The following is a 15,116-nucleotide window of genomic DNA, read 5'->3' as shown; positions in this document are numbered from 1 at the left end:
AGTATTTTAATGATGTAAACATATTTTGTTAATGATTGAACTAACTTCAGTTATCAGTATATTACCAGTCCCTTTAACCTCTGACAGGTTTACAAGTACAGTATAACAACACATTATTGAACTGTACAGTGCAAATATTACAAACTACATTTGTTTAATTTTAAACTTGGTTATACAGGGGATTTATGTTTTAGATGGTTTATTTGCTGTGCAAAATATCACTTGCTTATGATCAAATTATCTTTTATTTAAAGTTTTAATCAGTGTTTTTACCTTTGTCGAGTAGCCATTCGTCAACTACTCGACCAAGCCGATATGGGATTCGCTGTCTAGCAATCGCCAGGCGTTCGTTATCAATGTTGCCTTTAAAGTTTAAAGAGACATTTCATTGTTAAAAATCTGAAAGGTCAAAGATTAAAACCTACAGTGAAACATATGCCCTAACTGTCTGTTTTTTTTCTTTTTCCTCTTCTTTACTTTTTTCATTTTTTTTATTTGGAATACCAAGGTTGCATACATAAGAATGATGAAGCTTTACAGTCAATTAACTCGTAAAATTTAAGCAAACAAATTAAGCCTATTTTAAGCTATGTTAAATATGCACCTACTCTTCTTGTGTTAAGAGAAACCAACCAAACTCAATCACGTTTATACAACATATCACTCCTTTACATAATACATTTACAAAATAGTAATCCTTTTAAATCTTTTTAGCAGATTTTTCATCTAGTTATACATGAAAACTAGCTCATTTTAATCTAAATATTGTCATTACAGTACATTCCAGCGTTTTGCAACCAATTTGATTTTAGCTTCACATTTGCTATCTAATCTAAGGTATTTTCAGTCATTTTTAATATGATAAATTTCACATTATCAGATCACAATACATTTAAAAACATCAAAGTAGCAGAAAAAACACTCAAAGGATTAAAGCAACAGGAAGATTATCAGTTCATCAGTAATGCATGTAAAATCAGTCACTATTCATGTTCATGCTCCCCATGTAAATTTGAAATTGCTCTGACAAAAGCTTTGACCTCAGAGATGCCATATGCGCACATTTAGAAACTAGTTCCCTACGGGGTGCGCCATGTGACCTCGAGCGGAAGCTGTGCTTAAATGTAGATATTTATGCAACATGTCCAGGTTGAGCCAGCTACAGTAGCTCTATTGAATTGAGATTATTTGAAAACATTTACTCCTCTCCCATTACGGCCCACACATAATTACCACTCCTGACTTCACTGGGAAATGCAACACGAGCCTGACTTGCTCAGATTTCCAAAGAGTATAATTACGCCTCACATTTTTTACCCTATGAGCCATTAACTTGTTATTTGTCAATCAAAAACGAGTCTCGCTCTCTCTATATGCGATTAAAGAACGATTAAAATATGATCGGTATGAAAATGCTGCCTCGATGACATTTACATTTACATTTATGCATTTGGCAGACGCTTTTATCCAAAGCGACTTACATTGCGTTATCCTATACATTTATACATAGGTATGTGCAATCCCCTGGGATCGAACCCACAACCTTGCGTTGTTAACGAAATGCTCTTACCACTGAGCTACAGGAAAGGATGAGACATAACAAGAGTAGAGAAGCAAGTCAGCCTGAAGGCTATGATGTGAGAAATTCAGCGAGAGAATTAATTGCAAATTTCCATTCTAATGTGTCCTCATTTCCCATATACATGTGCACAAATACTGTACACTAACTTTAAACTGACAAAACTTAAAATTCGGTCTTCAACAAACCTGTATGACACTCCTCCTTCAATAAAAAAAACAAAAAAACACTCCACTGTCTCTCATGTAATAAAAGTGAATATAAAACATTTTTGGTGCTTGTTTGTCATCTGAGCTTGATATCTGTATCTCTTTACTTGAATTATATGGAAAACAGTGGCAAAGACATTATTCAAACCTCCTTTTGTGTTCTACAGAAGGAATAATGTCATACAGGTTTGTAACGACAAAGGTGATGCCTAAAATTACTTTTAGGCACCAAAGCTTATATCACCTCACATGAGTATGGCTGCTCCATTCGACTGCACTTTTGAGGTAAAGCTCTTTATTCTGACAGTGAAATGGCATGACTAAATTGCTTCTCAAACACAGTACAATACTGTTTTTGATAGGTAATTGCAGAAGGAGAACACCCGCGGACAGGGAAATAAGGCTTCCTCAGGGCTGCACATAAGGACACATGGAGTGTTTGATTCTGGACATGAGACTGAGAGTGCCAATATTCTGCTGTGAGAGCAGAAAGAAGGCCGAAGCGCAGTCCATTATGATTCCCTCTTTCTTTTTACTTTAATTCATTTGTATTTCCCCCCTTCTTTAATTCTTTCCTTTTCTGTCCCCTACCATGTGCAGTCAGGATTAACTGTGATTTATGTCTACTTGTGCACTTTACCTAGAGTAATCAAAAGTGAAAGGTGTAATTTGTCTCAAATCACAGCTTAAAAGAAACCAGACAAAAAGGGTAAAAAAAACAAAAAACAATAGGAGTTCTTGAAGCGGGATGGACTGGATGACTAAGGGCAAGTTATGTGCATGATTGCTTGAATGCACATAAACACGCACGCACGCCCACCCACTCATACACATACACACGCAGTGGTCATGTTCTGTTTAAATGAGGGGGCAGTTGCCTGAGGGCCTCTCTGTAAAGTGAAAATGACTGCCTAGTTAGCTTAGCATGCTAACAGTCTGACAACTCTTGCCTTTATAAGGCTAAGACACTTTCCTGCTTCCGCAAAGGCAGTTAAATAATCCAAGAAAACATTGCTGTGCTCTTATATATGTTCTACATCCATTTGTAATGTTAGGAACACAGTGATTTTCAAAGACAGCATCAACACCTCAATTTATCCGCCCTGTCAGTCTAAACCTCATGCTGTGGCCATTTTGTGCCCAGCAGTAGCTGTATATGGCAGTAATTCTGTCAGGAACATTATAGGAACATTCCACTTTTGATTTTTTACTAAATATGGAAAAGATCCACTTAAATATTTTGCGTCCACTTGAAATCTCTTCAGATGGACATAAAGCATAGGTGATTTGCACCTACATGACACATTACAACTCTTTAAATTTGTCATCACTTTTGCTTAAAACAGTGACTGTAGTAAAGATATCTTAGTTTATAGTTCAGTCAAAAATGGAAATTCTGCCATCATATACTCACCTTCATGTCGTCCCAAACTTGTATGACTCTCTTTCTTTTGTTGAACACAAAATAAGTTATTTGTCTTTTTTGTTTTTGTCTATACAATGGAATTCAGTGGGTGTTTATTTCAGTCAAATAATTCAAAAGAAAACTTGATTGTATAATTTAAATTTTTTGGTGAACTATTGCTTTAAGCATTATCATTCCCACTAGTCAGTGCCGGACCTCCCCATTCTACAGAAATCAAGATCCATTTACATTTAGATGCTATTTTGATTTAATTTAAATTTAAATTTGAGTTCATTTAATTAAAAAAAATTAAATCAGACAAGACCTCAGGGAATATATGTATTTGATTTTTAAAACCCAATCTCTTAGTTTAATACTTACCTTATAAAGCTACTATATATAATTACAACATATAAATACAATCATTTATATGTATACATATACATATATTATATATAACAATGAAGATTACTTGTACGCTAAAGCAATGCTAGTTACAGAACTAATTGTTCAAGATAAACAAGCTGCTCTTTTTGTTCTCCCTCGAACTGGTTGTCAATTTAAATTCTATGCATTTATTATCTCGTCTAATGCGGAGCTGAGTCAATCAAGCGCTGATTAAAATGAAGCGGTCATGACTAATTTTCTTTTTTAAATATTTCAGTGGAAAAGTTTCTTCCACTCTGCCACGGACATAAGATGCATTAGTATTCAGGCAATCACATGCGCACTTCTCACTAAATCCACCGACACAATGGAAACAGAAAGCCGAGAGAAAATGGCACATTACAATGGCTCCATTTTAACAAGCAATTGTCTTCCACTCTAAATGAAATATTTATTTGGGTTGTTTGTTTACACTAAAACAATGAGAGGGTCTCGACTAAGGTAAAACAGTTTCTCTCTATGCCTCGGTTTCTATTTCTAGACGTCTGCATTCTTTATAGTCTTTATAAACATAAACTATGTTTATTTCTACTATATTTTGTTTCATCGTATGTCCTAGTTTGCCTAAGCTGTTGTAAATACAAAATGTCAACTCTGGGATTTGGATAATCCTGTTAAGATTTGTATTGTTCTCCAAATTAAATAAAGCAAAATGCAATGATATGCAACCCATGTATCTACAGCTGAACCTAGTGTGTCTCACGAGTATACATTTGCATTTTCCCTGCACATTTAGAATTTAATGACGAGCCGTATTGAACGCAATGATGAGCAACGGACGACAACGTAGCACTTATGGGAAGCACAAGATTTTCCAAGCTTCATTACCACTTCAGTCGTCGAACACTCAACATTTACCATCAACCATCATCTCTCACGTCTGCTCTCAAGAAGAAAAGAAGTTTGCGAGAGCAAATAATCTCTGTGATGGAAGAGATGGTTTATGAAGAGCTTGAAGTAAAATACAAATTAAAAGACTAATACAGCCGCCTCCTTTTCATCATGATTGACAAACGAGAGCAATGGGATTATTTCTCATCTCTGATCTCTTGTCAAGCTTTTGTCAGGGCTTTTCAGGCGACTGAGAGGCTGGTGAATTTGATAACCCTGGCTCTGACATTTTCAGCCTTCTAAAGCCCCAAGAGCAATCATCTCTGCTGACATTTGGAAAGGATACCAGGGTTACCTTTTTTTAACTGTGAGAAACCACAATCACAGACAAAGGAATTTTGTCCTTAACCCTGTGATTCAGACTCTTTTCCCTGAGCCCTGCCAGCCTTTTATTGTTCCCATTGTTTATAGCTGCATGGCTTAGATTGTGTGTGAATGTGTGTGTCTGTGTGAGAACATGCGTATAAAGGCTTAGAGCTCTTACCTGTTGGGTAGCGCTCAATGACTGGCAGATCATCCACCTGCAAGGTGGCGTTACCACCACTTCTCGTAAAGCGAACTATGTGGTACTTTCCATCATTTACAAACTTTGAGGTTTCTTCAATGTTTATGTCATCGGTGCCCACATTGAACACCACTCTGATATTGCCTTTTTCCTGTAAAGATAGAGAGAGAGAAAGGAAAAGAGAAAGAAAGAGGGAGATAAAAAAGAGGAATTTAAGATTCTATCACAATCATTCTGTTCTGATTCGCTTCGCCAAAATAAAGCGGTCGAGTTATATTCTCTGCCTTATTTTAGCACGTGAAGATCACACTTAATGAACATCATTCTGTGTTTGCAACCTTTTGGAAGACAATTTTTGATTATTAATAAAGGCCCTCATATAAAGAGGCAGTTATACTCTATCTTAACTGGCAGGATAACAGATGTCCCAAATTTATTGAGGACCAAACAAGGTGATAGTTTATCAGACTGTGCACAATTTCTCCTGACAGCACAATGCATCAGAAAGATTTACCACCACTTTAATTCACCAGCAAAAGGCGGCATTCATATTTAATAACAAAAATATCAATTATTTATGTTTATTGAGGTTATTACATGAAGGAAATGAATAGTAACAAAGAAACTGATAATAATTAGTGAGGATATATTTGTTATGTCTGTGTACATTAAGAGAATGCAACGGTTTTGGTTCATACATTTGGTGAATATTATATTAAATCCAATTTAGTATGTGATATGCAAGTGATAATGTACAGTCAGCGACTCATTATGACAAAATAAATCCTGACAGTTTGATTAGGACACCACAGAGGGAGGGTATTGTTTCATCCTGAAGTAGTTTATTTCATATTAATGACTGGCTGACTGTACACTATCCTGCTCATTACATGATTACTTACCAATTTAAGAAATAAATGGACATCAAATATTGATTTTAGCTGAAATGATTTAATCACATGAGAAGAAAGGAAACACTGAGTGATATGAGAGCTGATGGCCGGTGCAATGTACTGATTATACAAAAACATTATATGGATTTTTTTGGTTTGTAGAATATTGAGGTCAAAAATGTTTAATAAATGACCGCTAAACTGTATAACTGCCTGTTGTTGATATCCTGCATAGCTATGCAAGTTTCATGTCTCTCGTAACACCCGTGTCCTATTTCTTTTCACATCGTAAAATAATTTAAACTCAATCTCTTCTGAATCAGTCCTTCAGTGTGATACAAAACTCCTCAGCTTTCTTTGGGGTTCTGATTTCATATATATATATATATATATATATATAAAACATGACTCACAAGACTCACATGCCATTTTGGGGAAAATAATATTACCAGCAGCAATCTGTAATTTTAAAGGGGGTGGCACGACTGCTGCAGATGTCAAAATAAAATTTACTGTGTCACACATTAAGCCTTGTAAACTAAATAATACTAGTTTTTCATTCCCGTTCATGTTCAAAAGTTTCGCAACAAGCCTGCAGGCAGATAACATAATCGAATCATAGGAAATCACAGGAAAAAAATAACCTTATAAGATTTTTTCCCCCCTTTAAATCAGCGCCTCAAGGCAATATGCTGGTCATACAGAATAATGTGTGACAGTCTCAGTGAAACGGAATCTAATCTGTATTCTGATGCAGCACTTGTCATTTTCTGTGTAAATTCTCATCAATGCATGTTGCTGTCTTATTAATGCGAGCAGTGAGAGTGAAATCACTCTGTGTGCTTCACATTCACACCACTAGATGGCCTCAATCCTTAATGGTTTCCTATTTGATGCAGCTCAGTGGGTGGGATTCACTTTTGCTAATTACAATAAAATGTATTCATGTGCAAACAATCTCTTCTCATGAAAGCACTTGCTTATAATAATAACTCGATCCACGGTGCTCGTCTTATATAAAACAGTAACTATGCCCACTCTGTGCTCTGCTTGATGACCTACGTGCCTACATGCACTACTTAGTTAACAGAAAACTTGTTGCAAACTTGTTATGAAAGGTATTACAAGCCTTGACATGAGCGCAGATAATTGTGAAAATGGTTGTTTGACAAATTTACGACAGATGGAAGCCATTAGCTTAAAAACACTGAAATAGTCTGCTGTGGGAACGTGTGGTCCTTCCGATTGATTGGTTGCAGATTGCAAAAGCTACATGTGGCATTTGAAAATAATGAAATGAAGTGTGTGTGAGAAGATCCCTCTGCGAATTCCCCTAATTCACACCTATCTGCAGGAAGAGAGCTAGCAGAGGACAAATCGCAACACCAGACTTCATTATACCCTCCCAGGAGATGTGTGTTTTTGTCTGGATACTCTCAAGCTTTCTTTTTCAGTCACACACGCACACACACACACACACACACACACACACACACACACACACACACACACACACACACACACACACACACACACACACACGTTATCATCTCCAGCTGGGCCGAAGCTGGATGTTTCTTCCGCCTCTCACACCCCATAATGAAGACAGACTCTGCCCGTTAGCCCTATCCTCTTCCCATCACCGGGAACAATGGGGCAGCGTCTCCTTCACCCTCCTCTGTGCTCTCTAACAGTGTTTCTCCAGGGCCAATCTCTCCCTCCCTGCCCATCTTTTCAGCTTTGTGGTCAGAGAAGTGATGTGAGAGCTTGGCCTGCACTCCAACGGGTTGTGACACCCCACGCCCCATTCTAATTGGAGAACGACCTCTCTTTCACCCTTCCGGTAGCTGACCTCGTCCTTCATTCGGGGTTCGGTGGCTGGCCAACAGCAAGAGTGGCAGGCCTTTTGAAAACTCGTAAATGACAGAGTTGAATCATAGGGGGAACATATACATGCTAATAAAGTCTGTAAGCAAGGCCTAAAATTAACACTCGCCAAGCCCCAAATGTGGGTAAAAATCGGCATTGAAAAATCGGTATATGAAACGGGGTCAATCGCTAGTTGGCCGATAACAATTTTATGAATCCTACAAGTTCATGAACAAGTTGATGGGCCAGTTCTGCATCGTCACGAATGTTTGAGCCTTGCCAATTTAAATATCACAACTATGTGCAAGAAGATGCGAAAATGAACTACATTTTTTTAGTGCACAAACATCCAAAGCGCACGCCAAGAAAGCCATGTCTCATACAGTGTGCGAATTGAGCTCTCTTTCACGTCGTCTTGCGCTTGAACGGACAAATTCATACGAAAATTATGTAAAAAAACAAAACAAAAAAAAAACTGTCTCGGCTAGTATTCTTATAAACATGGTCAGTTATGGCTTAAGTGAATGTAAACAGCCGAGAAAGACAATGCATGTGTACAGTTTCAGTATTTTGGATAAGACCATTGCAGAGGGCTTCTTCCTGCAATCTTAAAGTGGGCATGGTTTAAAAGAGACACCCTACGTCCTACATTCAGTCTCGGGTGTAATAATGTCCCAGTTTCACAGAATTTTCAGTAAAAAAAAAAAAAAAAAAAAAAGGAAGGCGGCTCTATTATGAATGCCTCAGGGGCTAAACATACGGGAGGGGAAAGCAAAATTGAGCCGTGACACCAAATCCCAGATTACCACAGAATAACAAATGTTTTGGGTGATGTGCTCAGGATTCTGTGTTCACTAAACGATCCCTAAAGCGAGCGAAGGATGAGGTGTCATTTAAAAGGAGGGCCCAGTTCCACACCACTGCATCTTAGCTGTCCCTGTCCGTCTCCAGCTTCGTATCACCTCTCCACTGAGGCCTGCAGTGCTGCTCTAAATATAAAGAACTAATACAACTGGATTCTCATTAGACTCAATGGGGGTTGTTATAGCAACACAGTTCTCTAGAGTTCTCTCGTTTCTTGTAGGCAATTAGGTGACAACCACGGAGCCATCCTGATTGACAGAGCATTTCATCTACACCAGAACTGTGAAGATCTCGCCAGACACAAACATAATCTAGTTGTTCTGAACTTGAGAATATGGATGTAAAAAATAAATTAGAAATAGTATAGAGGAGTAGGTTTCTCGTGCTGCTAAATATACTTTATAGTAGTAGTAGTTTAGGGAAGAGTAAGTTTATACCATATTATTTAGATATACAGTACTTACCAAATATTTATTTTATTACTTAAGACAAGACACTGTAGGTGAATAAGGTAAATTTTTTATACTTTTACTTCCCCAGTCACGGTACATTAAGACAATATATTTTGTATTAAAGGTATTCTGAAATATTATGTTTAAATATGCAAAGGATGTATTATCTAATTAAAAATTAAACATACATTTCCAGAACAGAAATTTGAACATTTGATAAAGCTAGTTTCAAAATTCTGGTTTCATTTTGTTGACATACAAGTTTTTTTTGTTTTTTTGGGGATATCTATTTTCATTCACTCCATATATCAGAAAATACTGTCAACAGCCAGGAAAAAAATTAGCTTTCACCATATTTTTAGGAATAAAATGTTACAGTATATAAATCAGGCAAATGATATTTGAACAAAACTAAAGAAAACTGGAAAATTTGATGTAAGTGCTACTGAAGTGGAGATTTCTGGCTCAGTGCACAAGAAAAAAATATTTTTAAGGAAACGATTTATAGGATATGTATAGTAATTGAAATCTACAGATGCAAATAGATAAAGTGTAATAAAATAAACACTTAAATGCGTATAGTATTTTGGATGTTTTCTTTCCATTAGCCTGAAAGAAGACAAGTTATTGGAGGCGAAATAGCCCCAAATTTCAAAAACAATGGTTTTGCCTGTAGTGTCTTGCCTTAAAGTGATGGTTCACCCCAAAATGAAAATTCTTCATAATTTCATTCATCATTTACCCTCATGCAATTCTAAAGCTACCCTGGTAATCCAGAATTCTCACGAGAGCACAAGTTGAATTTGCTCAGCGAGTTACTCTGGTGTTGAGTAATGATGCTCATTAAATATGCCCCTCGATCTGAGCTGCACCAATCACATCGGGTTATCTGATATAGGCGGGCCAGAGGCGAGCTAAACAGATGACGACAGCGCTGTGACGTCGAAGTCATTAGTAAACTTTGCAAGACGGCTATGGATGAATACCAGTTGTCTGAAACGGCTTTGGCCGCTACAAGGAACGAGTAAGACTTGGCTTTTTATCTAAAACAGGAACAGAAGACGGCGCTCGAATCGTTCCTTTGCAAGAAGGGCGTTTTTGCTGTTTTGCCGACCGGATACGGTAAGAGTATAATCTACCAGTTAGCTCCACTGGTAGCTGGGGTTTATTGTTGTGATTGGTCGTAGTGTTATCCAATTGCATGCAGTGAGATTTTCAAATGCACGCTTGGTGCCGCCCCTCGAGCTGGGCGATTTTCATCAGTCGACGCCAGACCATTAATCTTTTAGATTTAGGTCTGGATTTCCAGGCTATTCTAAAGCAACTTGAAGAAGATATTTTGGAGAATGAACTGTTTCCAAATCAATCACAGTGACTTCAAAATAACTTATTTTGTGTCCCACAATGAAAGTTCAGGTGCAGTTACAGGTTTGGAACGACATCAGGGCGAGTTAATGACAGAAATTTCATTTTGGGTGAACTATCCCTTTAAGCTCTAAATAAATCAATGAAATAATTGTGATAAAGGCAAAATGTTCCATCAAGAGGAGCCAAATACACACACAAAGGGTCGAGGCGGTTGCTCCGGAAACCTGGAGGACAGAAGAGCCACTAATGATGTGTCTTATTTAGGAAAAGGTGCAGGCAGAAGCTTATGGAGTATGACGGAGTGTGTGTGCCACAGCGGGGATGCTGATCTGCCATGGCATTCAGCTTAAATGAGCTGGTGCATCCAGGAAACCTCAGCCACTTTACATAAAGAGCCTCTCAGTAATGCTCAAGCTAATACCAAGGGAATGCGCTTAATTGGATAGAACACCCAGACATGCAATATACGCTCTCATAAATAACTTGTGTTTGATATTAGATCAAAATATCACACCGTGTGTGACACGCTTCGGAGTGCATGTGCCCTTCTGTTTGAGTACTGCAGGTTTGGTGAAACAGATAAATTTGTTGTGTCCGCAGAATAATTCCACTTTGGCAAGCAGTTCTTGTTGTTTCACCCCCTCCTCCTCTCTTTCTTTGTGTCTCTCTCGCTGTAGCGTTCGTTCGCTCGCTCTCACAATCTCTCTTTATCTTCTGGTAAGGGCTGGTTCTGGTGAGATCATGAATCTTTTTGGCAGCAGAGAATTCTTTTCCAAGTTAAAAACTGAAAATAGCACTCTGTCCTAGTTCCTCTCGAACCTGAAAACCACATGCACTCTATGGGCGTTGTCTACACAAGCCATCCAAGAAGTCACGCATATTGTCTCCCTACTGCAGTGCCAAGTTACGAGTTCCCGAGGAAAAAAAACAACAACAAAAAAACAAATGCAAACGGCGGCCTGAATGCAATATCTCTCGCAGACAATATCATTTCATATTACAATCGACAAATCCAAGGCGTACTGAAGTGCTGCTATTTTTGTAGTGATTCTTGTCAACCCGTCACTGGTCTTCAATGGTAACACGTTCTTTCATGCATTGACTCTAATCTGAAGATAAAAGCGTGGTAAACATTTTTTTTTTAAATGCAAAATGAACGAGTGGGTTGAGTTTGTCACAAAGAGAGCGTTTAAAAGAACACCTGTCTTTTCTTATTTTGATGAATAAATTTAAATATTCGGCTTTTACTTCTGCTGCCATCTGTCTGCTTATCCTTTCAGATACTAAAGATAGCAAAGTCACAGTTTGCCATATGGCGCACTTATTCAAGAAAAAATGGCTGACGAAGACCAAATATTAAATCGTCTGTGGCCAGTCAAACTGTTCTCCACGCCACTCGTAAATTGCATAATGACCTGGCATATAGTTTGACGGTATGTAAAAATGACAGCGTGCATGAATGACTTGTACTCAAATTATACGGGCAAGTGGATGGAGGAAATAAGTGTCGTTGGGTTTCGACGGAGAAGCAAAATGGCATTTTTCCAAAGCACTGGCTGTTTCCATCTAAGCTGCTGGGTGGAGACAGGCTTAGTCTGCACTGACGGTATGAGGTCAACAGACACTTTGCTGTCACTCAGAGCCATGTCACACGTCACTCATGTCTGACCAGGTATGTCCTGCCCACTCAGACACAATTGAAGCAGAAAATCAGCATCTGTCACTCTCTTTCACTTTCACCTTCATCCAAATGCGTGTGTGTGCGCGTGCATGTGTGTAAGCATACGAGTCTCTTTGGCTGCCCGGAGTCATTTTGACTGGAGACATCTAATATATACAGTATATTAATACATCTAATATATACATCTCTCTCTAAGTATATATGATTCATTTACATATTCATTTTCAATTACCTCATTTTAAAGGTACAATTCGCCCGAAAATGAAAATTATTTTACCTTCAGTGGAACACAAAAGGTGAATTTTTTTTTTATAATATCCGGGCTGTTCTTTTCACAAATTAAAATGAATGGGGACTATGTCTGTAAAGCAGCAAAAGCAGTAAAACAACAATAAGCACCATAATCATATCATGAACCCGCTATATTCCAAGTCTTCTCATGCCAAACTTTAGATTTGTTTGATGATAAGACTGAATTTTAAGTTGTAATAACACTGATCTTCTCTTCTTCTGAAGCCTTAAAATGCACTACATAAACTTACACTTCAGCTTTGCTATCACAGGAATAGATTTCAATTTTAAAATATATTAAAATACGCTTGTTGATAAATTGTAATAATATTTCATAATAACTGTATGAATGCAGCCTTGGTGAGCATAAGATACTTCTTTCAAAAACATTATAAAATCTCAAACTTTTGAATGTTAAGTTTCATTCGAACAATTCGAATGAACTATAAAAATGGCACATTGATGCTATATCTTTATTAGTTCTCTCATCACATGACCAAATGTCTATGGAGGTAATGATGAAACGGAGATGGTGATATTATATGGCTCCAAAACACTAGGAATATAGCACACAAGTCACATGGACCACTTTCATGATCATTTTGTGGTGATTTCTTATTATTATTTAAATGGCCAAAAATTCACGCTTTGTGCATCACGGTAGCAAGAAAGTCTCAAAACAGAGTGAGTAAAATGACAATATTCAATTTTGGGTGAAATATCCTTTTCACATGGCCTGTTATCGCTGACATCTCAGCCCAGGTGCTCTCTGAAGGCTGTTTATATTCACCTCCTTTCTCTCCTTCCCTCACACACATTCTCTATCCCCTTGTCAGTACTACCGTTCACACCTCTGTACCTCTCACTGCTGAGTTAGCTGTGATTGTCACCATTCTTCAATTGGACTGATGTGCTCATTAGACTGCCCACACGCTCACACACTCTTTTGGCATGGAGAGTGTGAGAGGTCAGAAAGTGCTAATGATTTGGTCAAACCCCAGGGGTATAATCACTTGGCTTTGACTCGTTTACAGTCATCATCCTTTTCTCCTTCACTCCTGTCCTGCTTGGCGCCTTGCATGGCTGCCACAAATGGCCGGGCCGTCCGCAGGGCATTTGGCCATGGGTTCGAGCAGCTGGCAAGCTCATTCTGAGCATAAGACATGTATTTAATAGGCCATTACCCCTTAAAATGCAACATTATGGTGAGTGAAAGAATGCATACGAATGTTTTCTTTTTCTGTACAGTGCCTGTCTCACCATTCCTTACAGTTCTTGCTCTCCGTCTAGTTATTTCTCTCTCTCTCTCTCTGCATGAGCAAGTGGCTCAATGATTTGGGGTGAACGATGACTAATGATAATCCCCAGTGATGGTGATATGATGAGATTTAAATGAACTCTGTCACAAGTGTTTAGGGTCATAAGCAGAAACGGGGCGTGGGGGGAGGGACGCCACTGTCTGTTTGAAAAATCAGGACATCAAGGGCCGCTCGTTAACATGGTCAATGATCCTAAGTTAATTCACTTTCAGAAAGGCAGTCTCTGGATAATGATATCCTTCCCAGTCTACAGACAGGTTTATCAAAACATTCCGTTACATCACCGAACAGTCTCGCCATTAATGTCAATACTGACATGCTTAATCTAGTCAGTGACTAAATATAATTAACGGAAATGGAAGGGAAGATCTTTTTTCCCCCCTGTTAATTATGGGGTAAAAATGATACTGGATATCTGTAATGATTTCAACTGCTTTATAGACGGTTAGCGATGTAGGTACAGCTAATTTACCCTCCTACACAACGCTGATTCATTTAGTAAATACCTTTTATGCTGGCTTAGCAGTCATCAGTCCAACAAGCATCAAAAATGGCAGACTTAGCACTGCAGAGACTTCACCAGTCACACATTAGAATTAGCCTAGATATCCACCGCTAATCGCATCAAGACATTAAGGGCCTTTAATTTGCTCATAAACATTCCCTGCCATCCCTATGCCAAAAAAACATATATCAGTCATGGATGCCTGATTAATTGTCATGCCAATATATGGAAATATATAATCTGTGATAATCTTAATTACATGCATTATGTAAAGTGTTACATATCTTGGCCTTACGCAACTCCGGCAAGCTCATTTTAAGACACATTTTCCGAAGACATCATTACTACCTACCACCTTTAATTCCCAAGCTAATATCTGAGCTGAAATGCGAGGAACACTATGTTCCAAGTACATGAGAAGGTAAATCATAGCCACAGTCTACAGGGCATCTGATATCATGCTTGCGCTCGGAGCTTCTGTGACGTCTGCTGATCGATAACTGATTCAAACTAAACTTACTGTTAATACTTCAGATTTGGTGTATTAAAGAAATATTTAATAGGTATCAGGAATTTAAATTCTGTAATTTATTTACCCTCATGTCCTTCCAAACCTGATTTTCTTTCTTCAGCGAAACACAAAAGCAGAACTTTTTAAAATGTGCTGGACGCACCATGCACTTAAAAAATTATGAGGATTGGAGCTTTTCAGCTCCACAAAAACATAATAAAAGTAACATATTTTTGTGACAAACATGGTATTTTTGTTCATTTGTGTGTTATTTTGGAGCTTGACAGCACTAGCCATTCATCTACTTTTATTCATTATATTGAATAT

At 38.0% G+C, this 15,116-nt stretch overlaps 1 protein-coding gene across 17 annotated transcripts in view; it reads right to left on the bottom strand.

Annotated features, from left to right (window-relative positions):
* The window catches only part of nrxn1a (neurexin 1a), a 180,328-nt gene that overhangs the window by 26,747 nt on the left and 138,465 nt on the right, over positions 1 to 15,116 (bottom strand). For 12 of the 17 annotated variants that reach the window (XM_082151709.1, XM_082151718.1, XM_082151719.1 and 9 more), the window contains 2 exons: positions 5,016 to 5,187; positions 274 to 363 (listed from right to left, as the gene is read on the bottom strand). In XM_082151709.1, coding sequence (XP_082007835.1) covers positions 274 to 363; positions 5,016 to 5,187 — 262 coding nt within the window. The remainder of the gene's footprint in view (positions 1 to 273; positions 364 to 5,015; positions 5,188 to 15,116) is intronic. The other 5 variants (XM_082151711.1, XM_082151712.1, XM_082151713.1 and 2 more) reach the window with 1 other exon arrangement.

Source organism: Leuciscus leuciscus, assembly GCF_965113295.1.
Source record: "Leuciscus leuciscus genome assembly, chromosome: 21".
Taxonomy (NCBI): Eukaryota; Metazoa; Chordata; class Actinopteri; order Cypriniformes; family Leuciscidae; genus Leuciscus; species Leuciscus leuciscus.
This window is presented reverse-complemented; position numbering and strand designations above follow the sequence as displayed.